Here is a 21,196-nt window from a genome sequence, read left to right on the forward strand (position 1 = left end):
TGTTCTAGAAGCTGATATCTAAAATGTTTACTGCAAATGGAAAAGGAACGTCCAGCATCAAGGTCAGTCTTAGAGCCATCAGTGTAGACGATGGTGCAAAGTTTGAGAAACTTACAGTAGTGGTAGGTTGAATCTAGAATAGTATCCTTGAGAAGTGAACTAGCTTCTAGATGAACATAGACCTCAGCACAAAGCCAAAGTGGTAAAGGGCACTCACCCTTTGGGAATGTGGCAGATAACATAAGGCCAAGCTTCCAAAGCAGTATACGAAAGGCAACTCTGGGAGGTTGCATGACCCTGTATAGGCGGTCAAGGGAGTCATAAAAAAAAAAAAAGGATGCATAGGATAGTGGTTGAGCATAGAGAACAGACAGCATGAGTATCTGCTGGGGAGAGTATCACACTGGTATGACAGCAGTAGTTCAGCAGTGTCTGCATAGAGACTCATAACCAGGCTAGTGTAGGAAGCCCAAATGACCAAACATATGCCTTTATAGTGTATAATGTTGAAACTGCATAAAATAGACAATAGAGCAGATGAATAAATGAGACAGTCCATTTTTGATTGGACAGGGGATTGGTATAAATGGAGGAGGATTTTCTGATCTGCTCTCCTTGAAGGACCATTTAAAACACACAGGATATTTAGGGGTCAGGTACAGCATTCTGCCATGTGAGATATGTGGGAGGACCAGCAGAGTTTCCTATCAAGCAGGAGCACAATGAATTTGTGGTTTCAACAAATGGAAGTGCAACAGGACACAGATATAAGGATGGTAGAAGAAACTCCTCACATTGCCAGAAGTTAAGGCAGACAGTTTTTTTCGTGGAAAATTAGAAGTCATTGTCAATACTTTGCGAGTAAAGGTGGTTAAGACATCACTGATGTCATCACTCAAGTAAACATGTCCATTGACAGCTACAGTAGATCTGAAAATCTTCGACAAAAAGACAGCCTGAGATGGCTGGCTAGTGACAGTCCACAATACAGTTAAATGCTATGTCAAATAGCACTACGCTCAGGATAGAGGGCTGGGGCTGAGTCAAACCCACACATCCCCTGAAAACCCAGTGTTTTAAAAACTCTGAAATAAAATGGATCAGGCAGCCCTACAAGCCCCATGAGTGAATTGTACAGAGGATGCCCCTTGTCCAGCAGGTATCATAAGCCTTCTCCAAATAAAAAAAACACAGCTACAGCCTGGAATTTCTGCAGAAAATTGTTCATAACAGGGGTTGACAGGGTGATGAGATGATCAACTCCAGAGCAGTGTTCATGAAATCCACATTGTGCATTTGTTTGCAAATTCCAAGACTCAAGGCGCGTAATGGGGCCCCTTAGGGAAATGGCAGCAAGAGAGGGGAAGAAAACCAATGTGCACTCCCTGTGCATACCGGGGGGAGTCATTCCAGATGTGGAAAGGGTCCTTCCGGATGCCATGAAGGGTACAGGGTGCACCCATCTGCAGGTGGTCGCTCATGTCGGCACCAATGATGTGTGTCGCCATGGATCGGAGGAAATCCTCTCTGGCTTCCGGCGGCTATCTGATTTGGTGAAGACTGCCAGTCTCGCTAGCGGGATGAAAGCAGAGCTCACCATCTGCAGCATCGTCGACAGGACTGACTGCGGACCTTTGGTACAGAGCCGAGTGGAGGGTCTGAATCAGAGGCTGAGACGGTTCTGCGACCGTGTGGGCTGCAGATTCCTCAACTTGCGCCATAGGGTGGTGGGGTTTCGGGTTCCGCTGGATAGGTCAGGAGTCCACTACACGCAACAAGCGGCTACACGGGTAGCAGGGGTTGTGTGGCGTGGGCTGGGCGGTTTTTTAGGCTAGATGGCCTTGGGCAAGTACAGAAAGGGCAACAGCCTCAACGGGTGCGGGGCAAAGTCAGGACATGCGGGGACCAAGCAGCAATCGGTATTGTAATTGTCAACTGTCGAAGCTGCGTTGGTAAAGTACCAGAACTTCAAGTGCTGATAGAAAGCACTGAAGCTGAAATCGTTATAGGTACAGAAAGCTGGCTTAAGCCAGAGATAAATTCTGCCGAAATTTTTACAAAGGTACAGACGGTGTTTAGAAAGGATAGAGTGCATGCAACCGGTGGTGGAGTGTTCGTCGCTGTTAGTAGTAGTTTATCCTGTAGTGAAGTAGAAGTGGATAGTTCCTGTGAATTATTATGGGTGGAGGTTACACTAAACAACCGAACTAGGTTAATAATTGGCTCTTTTTACCGACCTCCCGACTCAGCAGCATTAGTGGCAGAACAACTGAGAGAAAATTTGGAATACATTTCACATAAATTTTCTCAGCATGTTATAGTCTTAGGTGGAGATTTCAATTTACCAGATATAGACTGGGACACTCAGATGTTTAGGACGGGTGGTAGGGACAGAGCATCGAGTGACATTATACTGAGTGCACTATCCGAAAATTACCTCGAGCAATTAAACAGAGAACCGACTCGTGGAGATAACATCTTGGACCTACTGATAACAAACAGACCCGAACTTTTCGACTCTGTATGTACAGAACAGGGAATCAGTGATCATAAGGCCGTAGCAGCATCCCTGAATATGGAAGTTAACAGGAATATAAAAAAAGGGAGGAAGGTTTATCTGTTTAGCAAGAGTAATAGAAGGCAGATTTCAGACTACCTAACAGATCAAAACGAAAATTTCTGTTCCGACACTGACAATGTTGAGTGTTTATGGAAAAAGTTCAAGGCAATCGTAAAATGCGTTTTAGACAGGTACGTGCCGAGTAAAACTGTGAGGGACGGGAAAAACCCACCATGGTACAACAACAAAGTTAGGAAACTACTGCAAAAGCAAAGAGAGCTCCACTCCAAGTTTAAACGCAGCCAAAACCTCTCAGACAAACAGAAGCTAAACGATGTCAAAGTTAGCGTAAGGAGGGCTATGCGTGAAGCGTTCATTGAATTCGAAAGTAAAATTCTATGTACCGACTTGACAGAAAATCCTAGGAAGTTCTGGTCTTACGTAAAATCAGTAAGTGGCTTGAAACAGCATATCCAGACACTATGGGATGATGATGGCATTGAAACAGAGGATGACACGCGTAAAGCTGAAATACTAAACACCTTTTTCCAAAGCTGTTTCACAGAGGAAGACCGCACTGCAGTTCCTTCTCTAAATCCTCGCACAAACGAAAAAATGGCTGACATCGAATTAAGTGTCCAAGGAATAGAAAAGCAACTGGAATCACTCAATAGAGGAAAGTCCACTGGACCTGATGGGATACCAATTCGATTCTACACAGAGTACGCGAAAGAACTTGCCCCCCTTCTAACAGCCGTGTACCGCAATTCTCTAGAGGAACGGAGGGTTCCAAATGATTGGAAAAGAGCACAGGTAGTCCCAGTCTTCAAAAAGGGTCGTCGAGCAGATGCGCAAAACTATAGACCTATATCTCTGACGTCGATCTGTTGTAGAATTTTAGAACATGTTTTTTGCTCGCGTATCATGTCATTTCTGGAAACCCAGAATCTACTATGTAGGAATCAACATGGATTCCGGAAACAGCGATCGTGTGAGACCCAACTCGCTTTATTTGTTCACGAGACTCAGAAAATATTAGATACAGGCTCCCAGGTAGATGCTATTTTTCTTGACTTCCGGAAGGCGTTCGATACAGTTCCGCACTGTCGCCTGATAAACAAAGTAAGAGCCTACGGAATATCAGACCAGCTGTGTGGCTGGATTGAAGAGTTTTTAGCAAACAGAACACAGCATGTTGTTATCAATGGAGAGACGTCTACAGACGTTAAAGTAACCTCTGGCGTGCCACAGGGGAGTGTTATGGGACCATTGCTTTTCACAATATATATAAATGACCTAGTAGATAGTGTCGGAAGTTCCATGCGGCTTTTCGCGGATGATGCTGTAGTATACAGAGAAGTTGCAGCATTAGAAAATTGTAGCGAAATGCAGGAAGATCTGCAGCGGATAAGCACTTGGTGCAGGGAGTGGCAACTGACCCTTAACATAGACAAATGTAATGTATTGCGAATACATAGAAAGAAGGATCCTTTATTGTATGATTATATGATAGCGGAACAAACACTGGTAGCAGTTACTTCTGTAAAATATCTGGGAGTATGCGTGCGGAACAATTTGAAGTAGAATGATCATATAAAATTAATTGTGGGTTAGGCGGGTACCAGTTTGAGATTCATTGGGAGAGTGCTTAGAAAATGTAGTCCATCAACAAAGGAGGTGGCTTACAAAACACTCATTCGACCTATACTTGAGTATTGCTCATCAGTGTGGGATCCGTACCAGATCGGTCTGACGGAGGAGATAGAGAAGATCCAAAGAAGAGCGGCGCGTTTCGTCACAGGGTTATTTGGTAACCGTGATAGCGTTACGGAGATGTTTAATAAGCTCAAGTGGCAGACTCTGCAAGAGAGGCGCTCTGCATCGTGGTGTAGCTTGCTCGCCAGGTTTCGAGAGGGTGCGTTTCTGGATGAGGTATCGAATATATTGCTTCCCCCTACTTATACCTCCCGAGGAGATCACGAATGTAAAATTAGAGAGATTAGAGCACGCACAGAGGCTTTCAGACAGTCGTTCTTCCCGCGAACCATACGCGACTGGAACAGGAAAGGGAGGTAATGACAGTGGCACGTAAAGTGCCCTCCGCCACACACCGTTGGGTGGCTTGCGGAGTATTAATGTAGATGTAGATGTAGATGTAGAAGCCACCATATCAGCCAACCAGTGATCATGTATACCACCATCTTGCAGACACTGCTGGTTAAGGAAACTGAGTGGTAGCTGAATGGAAGATGTTTGTCCTTATCAGGCTTGGGTATGGGGATTAGAGTGGCTTCAAGCCAGCATCTGGTAAACATGCCATCTGTCCAGGTGCAATTATATGTATGAAGGAGAAAGTGCTTGCCACCAAGAGAGAGGTGCTGTGCCATCAGAATGTGAATATCACCTGGCTCCGGAGCAGAGGATCGTGATGAAGTGAGAGCATGTTTCAGCTGCTTCATAGTAAAAATGGTATTGTAGCATTCATGATTCTGAGGGAAAGTATATCTCTCAAGTTGCCTATTCTCATTTCCAAAGTAGGAAGGCAGGATGGTAATGGGTGGAGCTTGAGATCTCTGCAAAGTATCTAACCAACATGTTGGAAATATCAATAGGGTCCACAATGGCATTGCTCATTACCACCAGGCCAGGAACTGGGAGATGTATTTCAATTCCAGAAATCAAATGTAGGTTACCCCAAACTACAGAAGAGGGAATAAAATGGTTAAAAGAATTAGAAAAAGAGATAAAAGTAGTTTCCTGGTATCTCTGATAATGTGACAACACTTTGCATGAAACTATTTGTAATGAATACAGTTCGCCTTTGCGGGATGGTGTTCGGAGACACACAGAGCACATCTCCACAAGCAAATCACGTTGCAGCATTCCTCATTCCATCAGGGGCCTGGTACATACCATGGTAAGGAAAAGGTTCTAGAGATGGAACATTCTACGGCAGTTAGAACAATATTTGTAAAGCACTCTACCTGCTGAACACTGTTGTAGAAAGGTTGTCATTTAATGTTGCCAATGAAGAGAAGGGCCTCCAATCAGCTTTAGAAAGCTGACAACTGGTCTTGCACACAGATGGTACATGAGTTAGCAGATGAATTACACACAGGAAATTATCACTAGAGTATGTATCGAAGAGGGTGGATAACTCTAGACAGTGGGAAAGCTGTGCACTAAAGAATGCGAGATCCAGGTGTTAGATACTGTGTGCGTGTAGATTCTGAAATAAATGTGGGTTTACCAGTGTTGAGAGAAACAACAGTAAGATGGTTGAGGATATTTGCCAGGAGAGAGCCTCTTGGGCAGGTTCTCAGAGAGCCCCAAATGGCATGGTGGGTGCTGAAGTCACCGAGTAGCAAAATGGGTTGAGGGTGCTGAGCAATAAGCTCCAATGTGTGTGCCACGGTGAGATCAGATGACGAGTGTGTGTAGATATTACATGGAGGAAAGGTATAACTGGAGAGAGAAAGATGGATAGCAACAGCTTATAGCTGGCTGTTCAATGAAATGGTCTGACTATGGTTGTTGTCCCAAATGGGTGTCAGGACACCCCAGTGGGCTGGAGTTAGTTGTTCAGAAGGAAAGTTGAAACATACTAGAGTGAAGTGTAAGAGATCAAAGCAGTCTTGGGGGCATAATTTTGTTTCTTGGGGGCATAAAACAACTGGGAGTTGTGATTGCAATATCAGCTGTACGTCTGCCCTGTGTGATCTGATGCCATAAATGTTCCATTGGAGAACAACCATATTACATGATAGGAGATATTTCTCTTATAATGGGTAATTACTTTGGTGGGTGCTGAGTGGCAGATTTAAATTGTGCACTCTTACAGGGTTCTGAGGCTTGGGGATCACAATCCTCCTTTTCTTCAGAGGTACCAGTAACCTCCCTGGGTCAGTCAGATGACTTCAGATGAATCAATTGGTGATTCGCACTGGTCAAATGGAGGTTCATGGGACAGAGGTGTCATGCAGCATTAATGTTGTTGAGGATGTCCAAGTTGGTGAAGGGGAACTACATTCATCTTTGTTCGAATTCTTAATATCTTTGCATCTGACTGACGTGGACCCAGGTGTTAGCCGACCTGAGGCAAACAAAAAGTCATTGCGGGTGTATTACTGTTTCAATTTCCTTTCTGTTGGTTGCAGCACAAGTGACTTTACTGGTGTGGATGAAGGTTTCTTGGTGTGTTGAGGATCTGTAGGAGGGAGGTGATGACACCACTTTAGCATTAGGTGATTTCACAACCATAGCTCTGAATTAGAGGCTGCAGTTCTGTGTGGCCATATCTTTCATGGGTTGTGATCCCTACATGATGATATAGATGCTGGAAGTTACACCCTTTAAGTATCAAGTGCATGGGCTGGCCTTCAAGCATGCACAGGAAGGAAGCAAACAAAAATGGAGACCTCAAATGTTGGAGGAGGAGGACAGGAGAAATCAGAACAAGAAAGGAAAGAAAGACAAAAATGAAATCCACCTAGGTCTTCCAATACTTTTACAAGTTGCAGTTTACTGATTGTGCAGAGGACACGATCCCCAAGGGAGAGGAGAAAATAGTAGGAGGGTAAGGTATGCAGCATAGAAAAGGAAAGAGTATTGCAAGAGCAAGGTCCCATGTAGGAAGCAAGAGGGGGGGGGGGGGGGGGGGGGAGCTTTAAATAAGCGTTACACATTCCACACACCACATTCGCTCCAGCTTTGTCCACCCTTTGTTGAGCACTATACCTCCCTTAATGTAACAGTTGCTGTTTGGACTGTCCTCAGTATATGAAATAATATTAAAATCACATTCATTTTACTCACATATCTCAAGAACCTGATGTACTTTGTGAAGGATCCTGTTTGTTTATAAGAAACAGTTTATCCAATTTATCTATACCTGGACATGACACAATCTACTTAACACAATAGTGGGTGACTGATGGTGTGGCTGTGTGAGTGAATGAACACCATTTTACTAGTACTATTTTGTTACCTATTCTTTATGGTTACAGCAATATTACACACTATAATGCAAGTACAGATCCAGTTTTACCTTGTTTAATTTTACGAATATGCATGGAGCTGCTTTATGATAGTTGTACATGTTCTCATGAGTGCATGGGTCCCAGGTCTTTATGTCAACATCACAAACCTGACCAGGACCAGGTGGCTTGTCATAATCACAGTTATATATGTTCTGTCCACGTCCTGGTGTGAGACCTGGGGTTTTGTATACTGTAACAGAAAGAAGTTCCTTAATTAATAACGGTAAACCAAAAAAGGTTTGTGTGTGTGTGTGTGTGTGTGTGTGTGTGTGTGTGTGTGTGTGTGTGTGTGTGTGTGTGTGTGTCTGTGTGTGTGTGTAGGAGGACTTTGTCTGAATGCTTTGATACTGTAGCAGTCTCAACTGTTAGTAGTTCTGTGTTATTCTCTATGCAGTGAGTTACAAATAAAGTTGTTCTATAACTGTGTAGCGTATCTGTATTGTTAAACCACATCCCAACAAATTTTGGGCCCAAGTTATACAAATCGCAAAAATGACACTTTTTGACTATGTGGAAACTTAAATTCATAAGCTGGAAAGTGCAGTGATAGATTTGTTAATATGACAAATACGTTGCATATGCCTGCTGCACACAGATTTCAACCAGAAATTCTGTCATGTGATAAAGAGAACACAAGTCAAAGCACTACTCATCATAAACAAGATTTGGGGATCGTATGTGGAGGCATACTGCAACCTGCTTTGGCTGGTGAAGGGTCTCTCAGCTGCTGAAACTGCTTATGAAGCATGGGCAGTGGCAAATGTAAAAGCAAAAAGCAGACTTGATTGTACCTATCAATCACACTGAGGTGGAATAAGTAAAGAAATGCACTAAATCGCTTCAGGTACATCTTCAATTTGAATCATCTATCCCTCCAAAGGATTTGCTCATGAAACAACACTTTTCAAACTCCTCCCACTTCACAAAATGGAACCCAGTAATGATGTGACATAATATCTTACTGAATTCTTCAATGCTGTGGACAAGTTACAAGCAATAAATGTTAACATAAATGCTGACCTGTTGTCAGTCGTGCTGCTCTGCAGTCTTGCAGATAGTCAACAATTTTAGTGCTGCTATTCAGCCCTGTGACAAATATAGGATGTCAAGATACTAAATATAAAAGCCTTGGAAGAACACAATACAAAGATTGAGAAAGACAGTAGATGCACAAATACCAAGGTGTTTGTTAAACTGGGTAAATGTTTCATGAACAAGCCAAAAAATACTGTGAATTACAGTGGAAAATCAGTACAAAAATAAATAAACCAAAAAAAAAGAAAAAAGAAAAAAGGAAAAAAAGAAAAAGGAAAAAAGGAAAAAAAGAAAAAAAGGAAAAAAAGGAAAAAAGAAAAAAGAAAAGAACAGTGTAGAAATGTGGCTTTCACAATAAGAAAAGATACATGAAATATGAGTGCTTTTTTGAGAAGAAACTAAGTAGCAAGATGTAAACAATGTCAACAAAGCTCATTGTTGGAGCTCTGAGCACTATGGGACTTAACATCTATGGTCATCAGTCCCCTAGAACTTAGAACTACTTAAACATAACTAACCTAAGGACATCACACAACATCCAGTCATCACGAGGCAGAGAAAATCCCTGACACTGCTGGGAATCAAACCCGGGAACCTGGGCACGGGAAGCGAGAACGCTACCGCACGACCACGAGCTGCGGACAAAGCTTGTTGTAGTTTCTTTATGAGTGAGCCTGCCCTGAAGCTTTGTGACTACAAGATTTTGTAGTGCATAGACAGTAGTTACACATCACATCACACATGTGTAATGATCCTAAAGAGTTCACACATGTGACAAATACAGAAGACAGAAGCATTACACAACTAACAGATAACAATGACATATGCATCACAACTGCAGCCAATGGCATCAACACCGTAACACCGGGAAACATTATGTACTTGCCAAAACTCAGAACAAATCTCATTTTGGCAGCAAGTGTGGTCAATAAGCACACAGTGACATTTGAGAAAACGTGTGCAGTTATATGAGATACTAATGGTAAAGCAAAAATTTATTTTATTTACAAGAAAAAGGTTCAAAGGCATTTGTCACTGCTGAGCTAAAAGTTACGAAACGTGATATGCAGATCTGTCATGCTCAGTTAGACCACTTGAACTTGTGAGGTATGATCAAAATACTCAAAAATAAGTATGTGACAGGTTTGAAACCTGTTGATCTTGCTCAATGCACTTTGTGTCTTGAAGGAAAAATTATATCAACTCCCTTCATTAAATGAGAAGGAAACTCAGTTGAACTTCTTGAGTTAATCCACTCTGACATCTGTAGACTGATGAGAGAAGTATCTTGAGGTACTTTTGAGATTTTTTGTGGGCTTTGTATACCACCCATAACAGATTGCGTCAAGCCCATTCTCTTTGGCATAAAGGAGAAGTTGTCAATGAGTTTGTTGTATTCAAAAACCTAGTTTAAAATCTGACTGGTAATAAAATTAAATCCTTTTGGATAGTGATCTGACAATGGTAAGAAGTACTGCAATGAAAGAATGAACTCCATCCTCAGAATGGCAGGCATACACCAATATCTCTCAGTTCCATACAGACCACAGCAGAATGTTGTTGCTGAATGAAAGCACCTTTAGTTGGGTGAAGTGACTTGTTGCATGCTGCTTGAGGCTGGACTACTGCTATCCTTTTGGACCAGAACCATCAACACAGTTAGCTTCATCTGAAATTGCTGCTTAACTGAAGGACTTTGTTATGGAACTCCATATGAGAAGTGACTGGAGAAAAAGCCTGACCTACATGTCTTTATATGTTTGGTCAAAAGATGTCATCCTGAATAAATTGCCAAACAAAAGAATCTTCAATCCTAAAGAACTTGTCCAAAAGAACAGGTGTAATTTTGATCCTGCTGCCATTATGAATCAAGACTAAAAGGAATTAATGACATTTAACAGCTACAGGGCATTTATGTACCTCAGTGAGTTGAAAATTTGTGCTCAAACAGGATTTGAACCCACATCTCATGCTTAATACCCACATGCTCTGACTAACTAGCCATCTGGATAGTTTTCATTGCAACTGCGTGAACTACCTTAGCATGCCTCCCATCAGACTAAAATTCACACCTTGTCCACACACTACTTATGGAGTGCCTCTACCCATTATCCTGACTATTTGCGACATTTCATCAATAATCTTAAGAGGAATATTCAGTTTCACAAATGCTGACTGGTGAAGTTCTGATGTTACTAGGAAATCATACAGGCTACAGTTCACTTCATCCAGATCAGCAATCTCATGATGTTCATGCAAGCAGAGTGATATTGCTCTTCCATCAACTGAAGATGAGTACACAAGCCTCACTGAAGCAGCAAAGGAAGTGATTCACCTGTCAACATTCATGAAGGAGCTGCATTTAGGAAACTGTCATTCAATAACAATCAGTCAGCTGATACGTTCAGACATAGCACAGTTTTCCACTCAAAGGTGAAGCACATTAATACAAAATATGACTCTACAAGAGTATCTGCTGAAACTGGAATATCAGCCAACAGAAGATCCTATGGTGATATGCTGAGGGTGGCTCTTCCTGCACCGAAGCAGGAGAAATGTGTTTAAGGACTTTAACTTAAATCTTAGAGCTACAAATGGAAGACTTTATTCTTAATTTATAACTGCCTGCAAAAATTGTGGGGGCATGGTGCGATCCAAATTTTACCACCGAGTAATTACAGTCAATTTGCCGGTAAAATTTTAAAATTCACAGTATTTTTTGTGTCTATACATGTTGCTACACGAAAATTGTCAAGTCAATTGTTCATAGATGTGTGTTATTCTCCATGCAGTGAGTCTGAATAAAGTTGTTTGCTAATTACATGTTGTGCCTGTACTGTCAAACCACATACCAACAATTATAGTATTGTCTACCAGGTCATTTCGACACAAGCAAGGGTGCCAATATACTTTTCTGTGGAATGCATGAAGCTACTTCTACATTTGTTGGTGACTCCATTCCAGGTAAGACATTGCATTCTCCTTACAAAGTCCCCAACCTAGCTGTAAATTATGTTCAGTAACCCACGATTGTACTTTTCCTAATGGATTTCAGTACATCACATGAAATAGCACTGAGTAATGTTTCATATTGCCAATTTTTCCAGAATCCATATTGGTTGGTATGGACCAGAGAGAGGGAGGGGGGAGGGGGGGAGAGGAGTGTTGTCCGTCTGTTTGGAATACCTCATTATGCAGTTATAGATTATTGCTGCAGTATTTTAAATCTTAAGAGTACTTGCTGAAGATTACATAGGAATTCGTAGACATGTTTCTAGTATAGAAATTGTTGTTTTAGTCCAATCAGAATTTCAACACAGATGAATAGGGAACTGGAGCCATGCTGCAGCTCACGTTGGTGCTGTTTGTAGATTTCCACACTCTGTTGGATGCCAGACGGCATTGTTTAGTTGGTATGGTTGCTGTTGTTTGTCTTCTTCTCATGTTGGCTAGCACCACTCGGTTTCGCAAGCACTGCCTTTAAGAGGAAAGCATTTCAATCTAAGTAGAGAAACCTCCACCATTGTGATATCTCGCAATTCTCCAGTGACTTTGGCTCGTGTTGCTGCTCTTAGTGTTGCTGAGGCGAAGAGCGGCAAGCAAAGTGCTTGGGGAAGGCAGATCTGATTAGCTTTCCTTGACTTCTCATTACTGTTTACTGCATTCAACTTGTTACAATTTGTTAAGTTCAACCAACAGTAATTTTTCTTGCCTGGTGGCCGCTAACACCCCAGTTACCTGCCTTAGGGTTAGTGTATGTAACGGCAGTGTACGTTTCCTCACCTTGCCACTGCTGTCCACTAAGGCGTGTAGTTTTTAACTATGTGACGGTAGATTCTGTTCCCGAAAGAACAGTTACCGTGGAAGACCATGCAGCCTTGCTAGAAATGAAATGATAATTAAATGGACACCCTAGCTGCAAGCAGGCGTTGATACACTTAATTGGGGACATGTTGAAAATGTGTGCCCCGACCGGGACTTGAACCCGGGATTGTTTTGACAACTTTCTTGGTTGTAGGCCGGTTCGAGATTCTTCTACTCTTGTGGTAGTGATTCCTTTCTCGTTCTGGGCACTCTAAACACAGAGTTCTGGGAAGTAGTGCAGACCACTGGTTCTGGATCTGGCATATTGTTCCATTGTTGCATTTGGTTTATTGGATGTCAGGTAGCTTCAGCAAGATTATCATTAGTCATCCGTTAGACTGCCACTAGTCTGAGTTACCATCTTGTGAAGTGAATGCAACTCTTGGCTGCTTATCTCATCGTTCGCGAAAGTGTTTGTTGGCAGACCTTCTCAGAGGTCGATTCCTGGAGCACTGTCTGTGGCCCCTTGGTTCTTGTAAGACATGTATGTTCTAAAAGGAGGTCTGATGGCCAGTAGTTCAGTGTAATGCTCCTTCAGCCCTTCTGCAGGTATAATCTGCCTCAGTACCCTTTAAGCACTTGTGTTTTATTATTGCATTATTTATTACAAAACCTTGTAACGCCTACATTAAATGTTATGTATGTCTAGTTAATAGTTCTGGTCACACTCTGGAATAAATCTAGCAGTGTAGTGTTTAGTGGGTGTTAAGGGTTGTGTTACAAAGTTTACCATTATCTTATTTCACCCATTTGGTGATCAGTTGCTTATTTTTTAATTAATCTTTGCTATTGTACTTGCTGTTTTACAGCAGGTTTCTAAATTTTTATATTATTGCCATTCCTGGCGTGTGAGGCCTTCAGATCACAGTGGCTTGTTTTTAAAACATTATCTGCTGTATCTGTATTTAATGGTGATTTGCTAAATTGTAACGCACTGAAAACACTATTATTTACACAGTTGTTTATTCCTTTATTGACAACATGTGGTATTTTATTTATTGTTGAGTCTGGAATTACTGGTTTAAAATAAATTGTGTGCAAATGTAAAAGGCAATCAATAGTATGATTACGGCTCCATCCACAATCTTAACTGATTCCTGCCTTTCCTTGACTGCCAGGTTTCAGGAACTTTAACAGAAACTGCTATATGAAAGAGTATTTTGAGAAACTGTTTGGTAAATCAAGATAATTTGTATTCAAGTTAGACTGTGCAAGATGTCTTACATAGGTATCTTGAAAGTAATATAGAAAGATGTGATACCTGACAACTCTCTTAAAATTGAATATGTTGCATTGATGACATCCACAGACTTGCCAAAATGATCTTACTCTGGGTAATTCAATGACCAATGAGATTTTTAAGAAATCATTTCATTGTGAAAATTATTTTTATAAAACTAATTTATTGTTCTTTTTCTTCTCATTTTTTGGCTGTGAAAAAAAAAGTTTGAGGACAAATGACTGTACATGTTTTGGATGTAAGGGTACACCACAAAGGTGGTGGTGGTGGGTGTGTGTGTGTGTGTGTGTGTGTGTGTGTGTGTGTGTGTGTGTGTGTGTGGGGGGGGGGGGGGGGGGGGGGGAGTGTCTGGTTTTTAGCTATAATTTTGCTATTATGTTACATAATTTTATCCATGTTGACTCCCTATAACAATTACACATATCAGATCACTGAATAGTATAATAATAAGTTGTTGTTATCATTATTCTGTGAGAACTCCAACTTTTACTAAAGAGAGACTGAATGCAAATGTCTGAAACATAGAATGATTTGTTACAATTGCAAGGAATGACAAAAAATATTAGTAATAAAACTGTCCAAAAAGTATGTTAAATTTGCCACAAGTCAGTCACAGAAATACATTTCACGTCCAATATGAAAAGATTTCATGTTTTAATTCAATTACCACTAAAATAGATGAAAACTATGAATAACTGTGATTGGATGTGACGGTTTTATGTACTAGCAAGATCTTAACATAAACTGAAGTAAAGGAAATTGCACTGACTTACATAATTTGTGGACAACAGTTAAGAACACGAGTAATGTACTGGTATCAGATTGATAAATATATTTAATCTGAATACCATGTTATCAGCACAAAAAGTGATTAAATATTTGCTTTTGTAAAAAGCAGAGTTGTGAGATACATCTAAATTAATCTTCATGAATGGATCTTCAATTGATATTTAGGTACAGATGAAAAAGTCTTAAAAATAACTCTTAAAAATGGCATTCCCATAAGGAAGTATGCCACATAATTAGCAATTTTACTAGATAAGCACTAGTTTGTAACTGGATGATTGCATACTTAACAGTAGTAATCTATACTGGCAACTTCTGCCTGTTAATGTATAACTTGACTCATTCCACATCCTTGAAGATACTCTCTCACAGTGTGCTTTACGAAATGATATACGAATGAATGAACAAGAAAAATCACCATTTAATATAAATTTCATTAAGTTACAGCCTCTCAAAAAATAGCAGTGGTTTTGAAACGCACAATACCTTCTAAAAATTTATCCAAGCTGTCTGTCCAGTGTTGGAAATTAACTTTCTGAGTACCTTTGTACCAAATTAATGTACTTTCCACATTTTCTTCTGGTGGCATAGGGCGGAATCCAAGACCTATAACAACATTAAAAAAGATTGTTATGAAATTAAAAATAGTGACAACTTGCAGAAAATGAGTTATGTTGCAAAATATAATTGTATCACTCCATAGTTTTGACTTGAGTAATATTTTGTTTGTGTCTCAAACAGGACAGCAAAAACTGTGCACCTCTCCCACTCCCACTCTCACATTCATTGTAGACTCTGGCAGTTTCAAAAGGTAATTAAGTGTAGGTAAATGTATTTGAGGTTAACTAACCTTATACTATGACATACTTCAGAGAAAATGCAGCCACACACCAAGAAGCAGAACTTTTAAGTTAGCTTTTGGAATAATCCTTATTTGAGCTAGAGTACACACATGGGGGAGGAGCGGTGAGGCAAGAGGGGTCACTTTGTCCCTGCTGGAGTCTGTACCTGGACATTTAATGCATTACTGAATTCACATGTTTCTAGAAATAATGGTGTGTGATGGGAAGTACAGTGTCTTTAGCAATAATTATATAACTTAGGACTGCTTGTATTTCATGCACTATACAGGAGAAATTGTGTCATTTTTTGGTGTGGTGACAGTTCTCACATCATTGGACACGAACAGCCACCCTGCTCTTCTCTGTCACTTCCTTGGACAGTCTCTATGAAGTTGCTGGAAAGGACAGACCTAATATACTGGTGTGCAGAGATCATCACAAATTCTCAGGACAATGCTATCCTCCATTACCAGTGCAATGTGAAATAGACTGTAATCTACCTACCTACCTACCTACCTACCTACCTACCCTAAAAATATCAGTCCCTAGTTTTCACAAGGACACTCACATCTCTACATTCCATAACTTAATCGGAACAATAATTAACCTCTCTCTGTGCACAAGCAATACCTATCCTGGCTTAGTGGTACATTCAGTTATGAAGTGAGTTATTTAGACCCCAAAGAACAACCTTATTTTGTACTGTAGGTGTGCTCATCTGTGCTTCATGTGTGGAGATCAGAAAGAGAGAGAGCCATTTTCTCCACTACAAAAGGGACAAGAGTACGAAACTTTAAGGTTGAAAAACAAGTCCTTTCCAGGAATAGGCATTTTGTTGAATTCTGTGGAGTCCAATGCATCAAACATGCGGTTATACTGTTATGAATACTGCAACCAATCTGGCATGGCTACATAGTAATATGACCAGTCAGGGAGACAATCTTTTTCATTCAGTCTTTGACTTAAGTCTGATCTATTGGCCAATTTAACATTAGCTTTGGGTGGCTGCTTCTCTATTGGTTACAATTCATGCAAACAACCCAAAAATGAGCTTTGGCATCATTTTTTACAGCATCAAAGTTGTACAAGTAATTTTTGAAGTTTATGTCTTGTTTGTACATTCTGAAAATGTATTAATTAGGGGCATTCTAGCTCATTTTGTCACCTTTCAGTCATTGTAATTCAGTTTCTCAAAAAATTTAGTCAGTGAATAACTGACTCCTTTACTTCTTGTTGAATTACTTCCTGGTGCATGGATCACCATTAAATTAACCAAATCAGTTAGGGCATATAAAAAGATGGCAGCTTTAGACTGTTGGCCACAACTTGGATAAAGTTCTGCAGATAAGCATTTCTGACATCATAGAGCACATGTGGATTGAGATGTTTATGCATTAGACCTAACTCTGATCAACCTTCATGAACTGTGGGCAGAAGTTGTGATATGGATCAGAATGATTCCCCCATCATTTGTTGTCTGTTCAAGTCCATGTCATGATTGGTTGCTGCTGTCAGCAGGACAGAAGAGCTACAAGCTATTAGTTAAGTGTGTACAATTCAACTGCTCATGAGTTTGTTACATAATTCACATATTTTGTAATAAAGCTAACAATTCTTATTTTCTTATATCTACAAACAAAAATGGCTAAAGTTCGAATTTATACAGAAGTACCTGTACTTTTGAGATTTACCTGGTGATGTTCCAATCAGAGAACTTGATTGAGTCCATCTCGGTATTCTAGGATCCAATGTCTGATAAAATACCCACAGACAGATGGCAAAGAGGGCAGCAAGGCACGTGTAGAATATGAAGTAGAAGAGCCCAATTTTAGCTGAAAATTAAATGAATTTAAACTAGAAAATTGGCAAGACCAAAATCTAACCTAAAACCAATATTATATCAACATTACTGAGAAAACAGATTTGAAACAAATACTGGAGCTTTAGCTGCTTCTATCAAGTGAAGCACAAACCTATATTGCTAAGGCAAGCAATTCATTTGGGGAGCTTTATTCTAAGATATATTTTCATTACCATGTTTCTATTAAGTTATATTTTAGCCTAGCTCTTCTGTAGCATGAGGAAGAAAATTTATTACTTCAGTCAAATGGAACATGCAATGATGTATTACAGTGCTTAGCTTTTACTTTGTGTCGGTATCCAAGTTATACATACAGACAAATACTGAATCCGGAAAACAGCTGACACCTTATTTATGAGACTGCTTCAAGTTGGACACAAAACCTTGCTGATTTAAACCATTGAGATACCCACAAGAATTCTAACTAAATATTGGATCAGTTTCTGTTCTAGAAACTATTCTTAATGTAAACCAGACATCTATGCAAAAAACATTTAGCTGGAGAACAAAGAAATCAGCATCTGTCAGAAGTGTATACTTCATTGCGAAATAGGTCTATCAAGAGCAAAAAACACCATTATGCTGAAACTACGAAACCATAACACAACTGTGTAACAACAAGGTATTTCATTCTACATAAATTAACAGTAGCATTCTAATTTCTAATACAGGGAGATGGGCCAGACTCAGACTGAATCCATGCACTGATTTAATAACCAAAGGTACAATATACACAGTGGAACACGTGTGATCGTTTTCCAGTGTTTCTACATGCATCTAGCTAATTGTGAAGCTGTTTTCCTGTCACCACCTTGCAATATTTTTTTAACAGAACTCATTTCTTCTAGCCAATAGTTAATGAGTTATACAGAAGAGATATCCATAAGAATCCACAACAAAAATTTTAACAAAAACTGTGTTTTATTATGGCGTGCCCTGATTCTTATTACATATGTTACAGATTTACACCAATGACTACTCAACTGTCAATGGTTTCTTCCATTGCCAGCTACCTGTTTCTGGATACCTTGTCTGCTGCCACAATAATCTGTCCCTTTTTATGGTGACCCCCACTCCATGGACCATCTCACCTGTTCTTTCTAGGGATTCCCCGTTTTATCTTTTATCTACCAATATAATTTTAAGATCCTTAAATATCGTATTACCCCATCCTAGATTCAATCAATAACTTTTTTTTTTTTTTTTCTTTATGGTACTGCATTTCATATGTACAATTTCAGAAATCTTGTCCACGGTACTGTTCAGTATTTGACACAAGCAGTTTTCTGTGAAAACAATCATTGGTCACTATCTTCACATAATGCTTCTGTTTTGACTATCTCATATAATCTTGCATCCTGTATTGTAGATTTGTAACATTTCTATTTTCATTTCCTGTTTCTGATGAGTCATTTTCCTTTCTATTCTTCACTACTTTCATTTCTCTGTACCTTTGTTACCATTGCACTGTTATCAAAATATAAAAACTCATGCATAAATGGTGATCACATAGGAATGTGTATCATATTTGACAGTAGACATGTTCCATGTCTAGTGAGTTATGACCATAATTACAGAAACTTTAAAATACGTACTGGTAAGTAACCAACAATATGAAATTTTGTAACAGTATTAGGTCACCTTAATATCACTCAATTTGAACTAAGTTCCCATTTGATATACTGCTAAATTCATTTTTGTCTGTTTTCAGTATAGGGTCTAGCACTTTGGCATTTGACATTCAATTTGTTATCTGATATTTGCCTACAACATTTTACAAAAACTCAGATGGAACGTTTTTGAAGGCTGAAGGAAAGGAAGAAAAAAACATTAAATTCTAATGTTAATAATTCATGAAAACCACCTCAGCAATATTACTACACATTTATTGTGCTACAACTGGTTTCGTTTATAGAATATCTTTAGGTTGCAATCTGAAGATTTTCTACAATTGAAACTAGTTGTAACACCATAAATGGTTAACAACACAGCTGAGATGGCTTTCATTAACTCTTAATGGTATTGTCAGCCTTTGTGCTCAACATGATCAAGATTAGAATTTAACATGCCACCAGGACGTGTGGTCTTTAGAGCCACAGCAAAAGCTCTGTTTAGGGAAGGATATTGCCCATGAAATTTCAATGGAATCCCGCTCACATCTGCCTGATGCAATATTGGGAAAGTAGGAAAACACAGTTTGTGTGAGAAGGGGATCTGAACTACTACTGTACTGAATAAAGTTCTCATGTTCTGTGTTTAAGAAAATGATCTGGTACAGTAGGTTTTGGATAGCCAGCATTTTTTTTTTCCTTCTGAAGCTCTTCACTTGGGCTTCTTCAATATCAACTAGCTCCATAAAGATGTTTGTAGACTGTAGCTGCATATTTGGGACTGCTAAAAACAATCTAATAGTCCAAATTTAACTGTTTGCAGTGTTTTCTTTCAGAGTTCATGTGAATGCACAGGCTGTGGATGGGTAGAGAGAAGAGGTATTTTACATTCACACACACTTTTTCTGCAGATGTATGCTGCTGAAGGACAGTTACTGAGTCACTTAGCAACACAGGCAGTCTTCTAAGTTAAATATGCTGCCATGGCCAAAATCAATTTGAACAACATCCTTTTGGGTATCAGGCAGGGGCACTTTTTTAAATGCTAAAGACACAGTGCCCAAAACTAATTTATATAAACTGATCATCTTTGTTACACTTTCCAACCTTCAGATCACATACCACACCATTTCAGCATAGTACATGGTACTGACTTCAAAGAGCTTTCACTCACCAAGCACTAAATCAGAAATTAAGTTTAAGACCTGTAGCTACATCAAGGCTAATGGAAGCTTATGAAATCTTTAGAGTATTCACAGAATAAATCACTTTGTTCACTACCATTTTCTCGTCCCTGCAAAACAATATTTACACCAGAGGATGGAACAGAACAAATAAAAAGGAGCATTGAAGCATTCGAACATAACACTTAAGTTTATTTTTAGCTAAAATTGTCGGCTAATTGATTTCTTTTGACAAAACACTAGTTATAGTCGCAATTCAGTCCTTGAGATTCACATGCTATTATTTTGTATGGTCGGCGATGGTGATGAAGCAGGAAGCAGCTAGGGAACGAAGAACGTGTGCGTGTTTGAATTTTTACACAAGCGTGAAAATCGCGGTGATGCCGCAATCATCACCGAAATGCAGCTGCAGCATTCTTTAGTCTTGTTTGAAATTATACAAATTTTGGTCGACTCTTTTGGCTCGCTGTTCACAGCAATTAAAGGAATACTGCATAGCAAGACGTTAACTGACAACTGTTTTGCTGCAGTAGTAACACGAGTTCCCGTCAGATCACGAAAGTTGATCGCTGTCGAGCGTAGGTCGCACTGGATGGGTGACTCCCGGATCTGTCCTTTTAGGAAACGGGGTACACTCGGCGCTTGGAGGCCAGTTAAGAAGCTACTTGACTGAGAAGTAGCGGCCACTGTCACGAGAACTGACAACGGCCGATAGAGCGATGTGGTGGTTACGTGTCCCACCAAATCCGCATCCAATGAAGCCTATCGGCGAAGGATGACAAGCGGTCAGTCGGTACCGTTGGGCCCTCCGAGGCCTGTTCGGAGATACGTCATTCTGTACTCTACAAGTCACCGTAAGGTACGTGGTTGAGGATATTTGTGATACCACTAACTTTTCTCCTTTCCCTTTTCCATCCGCGAATGGAGCGCAGGGAGAATGATTGTCGGTAAACCCTCCTCACATAATTTATTCGATTTTCGCCTGGTGTCCATTTCATTTCAAGAGCCGTAAGGAGGCGCTCACGCGTTTTATGTTGCCCGACTCTTGCGGAACATAATCTCTCCGAAATTTAACAACACACTTAGCCGTGATGCACAAGACCTCCAGTGTAGCGTCTGCCAGCGTAGTTTGTTCAGAATTTCCGTGACACTCCCGCTGACTAAACGATCCTAAA

The 21,196-nt window shown here is 40.1% G+C and overlaps 1 protein-coding gene across 2 annotated transcripts in view; it reads right to left on the bottom strand.

The window, feature by feature from the left end:
• LOC124775086 (sodium/potassium-transporting ATPase subunit beta-2-like) overlaps positions 1-21,196 on the bottom strand; it is a 321,225-nt gene that overhangs the window by 25,441 nt on the left and 274,588 nt on the right. For both annotated transcript variants that reach the window (XM_047249896.1, XM_047249895.1), the window contains exons 2-4: positions 17,058-17,198; positions 15,011-15,130; positions 7,608-7,789 (exon numbers count right to left, since the gene is read on the bottom strand). In XM_047249896.1, the coding sequence (XP_047105852.1) occupies positions 7,608-7,789; positions 15,011-15,130; positions 17,058-17,198 (443 nt within the window). The remainder of the gene's footprint in view (positions 1-7,607; positions 7,790-15,010; positions 15,131-17,057; positions 17,199-21,196) is intronic.

The sequence above is a fragment of the Schistocerca piceifrons genome, chromosome 2 (genome assembly GCF_021461385.2).
Source record: "Schistocerca piceifrons isolate TAMUIC-IGC-003096 chromosome 2, iqSchPice1.1, whole genome shotgun sequence".
Taxonomy (NCBI): domain Eukaryota; kingdom Metazoa; phylum Arthropoda; class Insecta; order Orthoptera; family Acrididae; genus Schistocerca; species Schistocerca piceifrons.